General features: G+C 41.2%; 2 protein-coding genes across 2 annotated transcripts; one reads left to right on the plus strand and one right to left on the minus strand.

Moving 5' to 3' along the window:
• Positions 1-519: 519 nt before the first annotated feature.
• Positions 520-3,234, plus strand: med9 (mediator complex subunit 9). Its single transcript, XM_080446864.1, has 3 exons — positions 520-636; positions 2,346-2,625; positions 2,846-3,234. Exons 1-2 carry the CDS (start codon positions 554-556, stop codon positions 2,563-2,565), a joined length of 303 nt encoding a protein of 100 aa, XP_080302990.1. The 5' UTR covers positions 520-553; the 3' UTR covers positions 2,566-2,625; positions 2,846-3,234.
• A 1,083-nt stretch (positions 3,235-4,317) lies between these two features.
• On the minus strand, positions 4,318-5,676 carry LOC308098926 (dexamethasone-induced Ras-related protein 1-like). Its single transcript, XM_080447399.1, has 2 exons — positions 5,335-5,676; positions 4,318-5,110 (listed from the first exon to the last, which is right to left on the minus strand). Exons 1-2 carry the CDS (start codon positions 5,603-5,605, stop codon positions 4,584-4,586), a joined length of 798 nt encoding a protein of 265 aa, XP_080303525.1. The 5' UTR covers positions 5,606-5,676; the 3' UTR covers positions 4,318-4,583.
• Positions 5,677-7,675: the final 1,999 nt, after the last annotated feature.

The following is a 7,675-nucleotide window of genomic DNA, read 5'->3' on the forward strand; positions in this document are numbered from 1 at the left end:
TTTTGCTGGGGACCCCCTGGAGCCCCTCAGGGACCACGGACCCCCACTTTAGAACCAGTCAACTGTTCCTTGATGACGCATATTATATGCGACATAGCAGCAGGAGAACATGATGACTAGTGTTGCCATGTCCGCTTATTATAAGCCACTTTGGGCTTCTTTTTCTGTAAAGTTGCTTGTAAATATTTGTAGTTGGAGGTTGCGTTTTTTTGGGCTTGTTTCTAAAGTGTAGTTAGTTATTTGGGCGTATTTCATAATGTTGTTTAAACCAGTGGTTCTCAAACATTTTCATGGCAAGGACCCTCCAAATTAATATGTATTTGTCCTAGGAACCCCCATATGAAAATATTAAAAACATTCCAAAATGTTCAAGATTGTTTTGAAAATAGCTGATCTAAAGTTGTAAAACTTGGCCTAGTTGCTTCTTTTGGCCTTGTTTTCATAGACCTGGTTGCTTATTTCTCTCGCACAATCTGGCAACATACACTGATTATGACGTAGATCACATGCGGCGCGCTATTATTGCATCTGGACTCTTGAGAGAGAGAATAGCATGATGGCTGTGGCCCAACCAAAGCAAGAAAAGGAGAGCCCTGATCACTCACTGCTGCCGTTGGTTCATGATATTATTAAATGGTAAGTATACGCACATATACGCCTCTATCTTTATTGGAAAGGTTGCATTCTAAACGTATGGTTGTGTGTTTCTTCCATCGAAGCTGGAGATGCTAAGCTCGCTAACTTGTTAGTTAGCTCACAGGGAAAACACATCTCACGACCGAATTGTTCTTTTCCTGTGATTTGTGAAACCTTATGAAAGGAGTCTCCACACTAGCGCCCGGGTTTCCTTAACAATTGGCACAATATGCAGAATGATGGTGTTTCAGTTTATTCTGCCATTCCATCTAGCCATGGATCACACGACCGTCGTGGATGAACTTCAACCTGGTGTTTGCGCTTTCTCCATTTACTACTTTAACGCTCGGATTTAAAATATAAAGTGCTTACCCCATGGCCACGGATGTTACTATTGTGTACGGGCCCTCAGAAGTAACCGTATTTTCCGTATTGTTCAATAAAAAGCATTTTAATTCGATCGCTGGCCATTTTCTCATAGTCATAGTGCAGTACACCTCCAAACCGATAGGGTCGCGTAGTTGAGAGGATATGGAGAAAATGGCCACCTATCGAATTAAAATGCGTTTTATTGAACAATGCGGAAGATACGGGTACTTCTGAGGGCCCGTACATAATTGTAACATCCGTAGCCATGGGGTCAGCACTTTATATTTGACATCTAAACGTTTATGTAGATGTACGGACCAAAAAGGGAGAGTGCAAACACCAGGTTGAATTCATCCATCACTGTCATGATGATATGACGGTCATTTTTCAGGGCAATCATTATATCATACTCACCAGTTGAAGAAATTGCATATTAAGACTTTCAACGTTTGCTTTAATGAAATATCCTTGACAATAGGGTTTTATTGCTTCTGAACATGAGTTAACAATTTAAGGGACAACTTGTAATTAAAGTAAATAAAAGATGAGTGTTACATGTTTTTTTCATTTACTGCTTTCTATAGTTTTTTTTACAGTGGGCGGGGGCATTCCGTGGCTAAATGTGTTTTTTACACAATAAAAAAGGTCCTGTGGTCTTTGATGGCCAGATTGTTGGGGGTTAGAAGAGCTACTGTAAATAATAATAAAGAAATCGCCGGGGCATATTTAGCCACCTGCCCGAATGCTCGTGCCCACTGTAAAAAAAAAATCACGAAAATTGCTAAAAACTATAGAAAGCAGCAAATGAAAATAAATAAATAACATAGATCTTTTATTTACTTTAATTACAAGCTAAAACATAAACCTTGGTTGTAAAAGAAAACAAAGTTGTCCTTTAAGCAATGGAACATGTATTCTATTGCTAGATTAAAGGGGTAGTTCACCCCCAAAATAACTTTTTTTCTATTGATTACTCACCCCATGGAGCCTTGAATTCATGGATATTTTTTTGTTTTTGTCGCATTCCTTCCTTTATTATTTGATTATAATAAATTTGTCCCCATTGATTACGGTAGGAGACACAAATGCATTTGTGTCTCCTACCGGAATCAATGGGGACAAATTTATTAAAATCAAATTATTGGCTTAGGAATGTGACAAAAACTAAAAAAATATCTATGAATTCAAGGCTCCAGGTGGTGAGGAATCAATAGAAAAAAAGTTATTTTGGGGGTGAACTACCCCTTTAACACATTATTTTATAATACTAAAATGACTCAAATGGATTAGTTTGATCAACGGTTGCGCCCCTAATCTCGTCTTTCTCCATTCATCTTAAGCATGGACAAGGACAGCCAGTATGTACATGAAGAGCTGGCCAAGTTGAAAACCAAGCTCCAGGAGTCCCGGGAGCTGATCAACAACATGCCGGGGGTGGACACCAGCCCGGCGGAGCAGCAGCAGCAGCTGGCCGCCCTGAGGGAGCAGGTCCGCACCAAGAACCAGCTGCTACAGAAATACAAGAGCTTATGTATGTTCGACGTCCCCAAGGCGTCATGAACCAGATACTGCCTGAGACATTATGTATGTTTGACGTCGCGAAAAAAGCATCACGAACCAGTTAACCCATTAAGACCTGAGAAGATTCTAGAAATGTCTTCTAAATCCTAAACAAAATTTGAAAGAAAAACCCAAATTTTTTTTCCTCGATTTTTCAAAAATAGCAGATCTACAAGTTCATATCGCGGCACTCGGTGCCGCGATATGAGCTTGTATATCTGCTATTTTTGAATAGCCAAAGGCATCTAAAGTGACACAGAAGCGTTCCAGGTATCAATGGGTTAATCCCGACTTCGTCGCCCAGGGGTGTCAACGCACAGGAGATGGCCGACCTACAAGCTCACAACGTGTCACGGGACGCGAGTGAGCTTGTAGGTCTGCTATTTTCGGCGCATGAATTAGGCTTTGCTGCAGAAAATATACAAGAGACACTTGGGAGATATTCAACTTGTAAATGCAAGGGATAATGTGATCTTGACAATGGACTGGACTAACTGAATATGTGATTGAACGAGTACGGAAGAACGTTTAAGCACATTGAGTTTCGGTTAATAGCTTTTCTGTGTTCTGTCATGAAAATGAAATGTGTGTTACAATTGTTTCTATGAATATTTCAGTGATTTCCCATTTTGTATATATTTTGTAATAAATGAAGTATTGATAAAGGGACTGGCATACCTTTTATGAACTCGAAATGGACACGATAGCCTACTTTTCTTTTGTCAAATATTTGATTGTTCCAGTGGTGTAAAATAGCTAAGTACATTTACTCATGTACTGTACTTAAGTACAATTTTGAGGTATTTTTTACTTTACTGGAGTATTTCCAATTTGCAGTACTTGTACTTATACTGTATACTGCAAATATTGTACTTTTACTCAACTATTATTTGAAAACTTTAGTTACTAGTCAGACAATACTTCTGTACTTTTACTCAAGTAAATTTTGAATACTGGACTTTTACTTGTTAAAGAGTATTTCTACATGATGGTATTGATACTTTTACTTAAGTAAAACATTTAGTACCTTTTCCACCACTGACTGGTACAGCTGTATGTATTATAGCATTACTATCCATTATTCTGCTGTTTCGGTGTGAACCTGATGTGCTTTTGCTAACATGAATCTCATTATTCTATTTTTTCCAGTAGATTTTTTTAGACTCATGAAGAATCCAACAGTCACTCTTAGACTGTGCACTAGATGCATTCTCCCCTCAGAAAACTATTGTCCAAAGAAGGCAATAGTAACTTGAGTTAATGAGACCTGTTATACTTGATGAAGCAAGGGTGTGCTTTAGATATTTCATTCATCATTTGAATAATTGGATTATCCTATTGCAGAGCAACAATGTCTCCCAATATTATAGCCTATCCCTTTTGATGTTTGTGGGTAAGTCTGCAAATGGAGGTGTTCATTATTTCAACATTAGGGTTTGCTGTTGGATGAAAGTGGGGAGCAATGACATAAATGAAATGTGCTGTTTAAGTCAGAATTTGTACTTGGAAAGAGGACGGCAGAAGCATGACAAATATTTTTGTAACCATATTTATTTTCTCCATAGATTTTTTTTATGCAAAAGTAGACACTGACAAATGAATAAATATACATTCTGAATACATTTTGTTCATAATGCAACACACATTAAAGTTATATTCTGTTTAAAAAAATACCAAAATGTAAACAATTTTCTGGCAAGTGACACGCACTTGTTAAGCTCAGTAGGCCAATACATTGTCAGTAGAGGCAGATTTTACAGCTGCTGTTCAGAACATCTGTATTCTGAACTGAACCTGAAGCCACATACACGCATGGGTACAGGGATAGCACTCTCATCAGTCTCAAGTCCTCTGTCCATGGTCCTCAGTGCCATATGGAGCACGCAGCAGTCACTGCTGCATGAGGCGTTCCATCCCCGATTACTGGGTTGATTCTCCCTGTTTTAGGCTGCTGGGTGAAGAACGGCTGAACGCCGCTGTTGGCAATAAAGAAGTGTCATTTAAAAGGCAACAAGTCCTCAGCAAATGACGCACCCCTTCTCCTTAGCCTGGCTGCCCCCGATGGCTTTCTCTTTTATGTACATCAAGTCACTGTGCACGCTTGGTCTCCGTGCGAAGGGCGCCACGATCCCAAACGCGTCGCCGTCTTTGAGCTTCTTGCCCCTGAAGGACTTTCTGTGCAGAACCTCGCAGAACTGCACGGACACTTTGCGGTGGCGATCGGGGCTCATTTCGTTGGGGAGCTTGGCCATGGTGAAGAGCGTCTGAAACATCTGGTCCACGTTAGTGTTCCTCTTCGCCGAGATCTCATAGTACGCGCACGGCTGCTCGTCTCCCGCGACCAGCTGCTCGATCTCCTCCTCCTGCACCTCGCGGTAAAAGTCCCGGTCGCACTTGTTGCCGCAGATCACGAGCGGGACGTCCACGTTCTCCTTGGTTTTGTTTTTCAGACACGACTTGGTCTCGTAGATCTGACGTTTGAGGCGCTGCACCTCCTGGAAGGAGTCTCTGTTGTCCAGGCTGAACACCAGGATGAACACATCACCTGGGAAACACAAGATAAGACATATTTAGCTGACTTGCACGCGTGGTTTTACGCACAAAAAAACAATTGCATCCGTTGGTTTTACTGGAGATATTAACCACTTAAACCCCATATGGGTAACCGGTAAACAGCTATTTTTTAAGCTTTCCCCACCATACCGGTGCTGGGGTTTAAGTGGTTAATTGTGCACAATTAAACATTATGATCACTTAAAATCAACTCACCAGTAAGAATGGATAATCTCCTCATAGCAGGGAACGGGTGATTTCCCGAGGTGTCCAGGATGTCCAGCTGGTACACGTCTCCTCTGATGCTGTAGAATTTCCTGTGAAAGTCCTCAATAGTCGGCGTGTATTGGTCCTCAAACCCCTCGTTCAGAAACCGAGAGATGATGGCTGTCTTGCCGACTTTGGTGGAGCCCAAAATCACCATCCTGTGGCAATTTTTGGCCGGGATATTGAACTCGTTGTCTGATGGTGACATTTTCTTTATCATGTTTGCAGGAGTTGCACCCAGAGATAGTAGTTGGGGCTGAGCAATAAACCCCTTTAGGATGCTGGATAGGCTGCTGGTCGTTTTGAGCTGTTGATCTTTGAAACCCAGGAGGGAGAAGGATGGCTATTTATGTGCAGCGCTGGCCCCGCCCCTCCGCCGCGTCATGCTTGACGCACTGGTTTGGGGTGCGGGACCACTGACCACAGTGGTGGAAGAAGTACTCAATTTGTTTTACTTAAGTAAAAGTATCAATAGCAATGTAGAAATACTCTGTTACAAGTCCAGAATTAAAAATGTACTTGAGTAAAAGTACAAAAGTATTGGTATCAAAATGTAGGCTACTTAAAGGTACCAACACCAACAGTACTACTCATTATGCAGAATGTCCCATTTCACAAGTTTTATAAAATGTATAGAAATCTTTTGAAAATAGCAGATCTATAAGCTCACAATGCGCATTGTGAGCTTGTAGATCGGCTATTTTCAAATGGCCGAAATGTAGGCTATATAGGGCTGAAGTGGGTAATGTATGTTTTGTAATAATAATCAAAATCTTCAAAGTAACTAGTAATATAAAATGTTCAAATAATTGCAGTGGAGCAAAAGTACAATATTTGTCTCTGAGCTGTACTGGAGTAGAAGTAAAAGTATTGAAAATTGGAATTACCCCAATTCCTCAAAAGTGTAAGTTTAAGTACAGTACTTGAGTAAATGTAGCCTACTTAGTTTACACCACTGAGCAGGACCAGACCAGACAGGACATCATCATTTCAGTTTCTACAGCTGTTCTTTAATTGCGTCAGCACGGAACAGAACAAGAAGAGAATGAGCGTTGTGTTGAGATATGAAATGGATTTTTAAAAAAAAGTATTATCATTAAAAGGCTAATGAATGTTTTGTAGGCCATATTAATCGTCCTTAGATTTCAACTTCCCCTGCTTGTATACTTCTGTAATTCATCTAGAAACAGAGCTAATACCATGGCACAGTAGTACAACTTAGTGTTATATATTTCACTACAGCATATCATGAACAGATGAATTCACACAGGAGCAAGTCGTTGAGTTTGTATCATGGGCTGAGGGGGGCGCAGTCGCACTCTTGTATGCATGCAAACAGAAGCGTTTGTGTGGAGCTACACTACACCCACTATTCTTCCCAGAGACAGATGTTTTCTCTCTATTCCTCTCACGCCCGCGTGCACGCATGCACAGGTCAACATTGTCTCACTCCCCTCAAGGCATATCGTGACTTAGTGACCAAACGTCAACATGTGCCTTGAAGTAGGGGGCAAATAAGGCAATTCTAGGGATTTCCGCATTAGCCAATGCGGAAATCCAGTTCTCAGCATTTTTGACTATCCGACAACAAAATACTTAAAACGACAGAGCCACGCCATCTCAAGCGGACTTGAGCCAACGAGCGAGCTAAAGCAAGCGAGTCGCCGTGCCAACCGCTGCGAAGTCCGCTTGAGCTGACTCAGGGGCGTCCGAGTTATGTCCCGATAGGGACAGAATCGTAAATAATATAATCTCCAAAAGTAATATTGTGACTTTTTTGCCCCCCCTTCAAGGCACATGTTGACGTTTGGTCAACATTGTTCCAAAAAGTCAAAATATTACTTTCTTTTGTGAGCACAGGTAGGCTAATCGCATGGACACGCACAAATGAATCCTGCACACATGCACCCTTTTGCCTGTGAGAGAGCTTGGCTATAATTGGTCTAGACAAGAGTCTTCAGGTCTTTACATTCTAGGTTAATTTACAGCCCACTTAGCTGTTAAACTTTAATAGGTCCAGGACCAATCGAAAGGAGAAGGAAAACAAGAACCCATGAACAGGAAACCTCACAACACCATGGTAACTATAAAAGGAGGTATAGTGTTTGAAACATGGCACAATCCAACAACGTGCATATTGAGATTTGTTGGACTCGTATTTTCCGACCACGGAAACTCACCATCACTGCCAAATACACCAAATGCCCCCTACCAGGTGGTCACAGTCTAGACACCCAACAGAAACTTTAAGGTCACAGTGAACCTGGTGAAGAACCAGTCCGTGAAAGTC

Source organism: Gymnoscopelus braueri (assembly GCF_963280865.1).
Source record: "Gymnoscopelus braueri genome assembly, chromosome: 13".
NCBI classification, from domain to species: Eukaryota; Metazoa; Chordata; class Actinopteri; order Myctophiformes; family Myctophidae; genus Gymnoscopelus; species Gymnoscopelus braueri.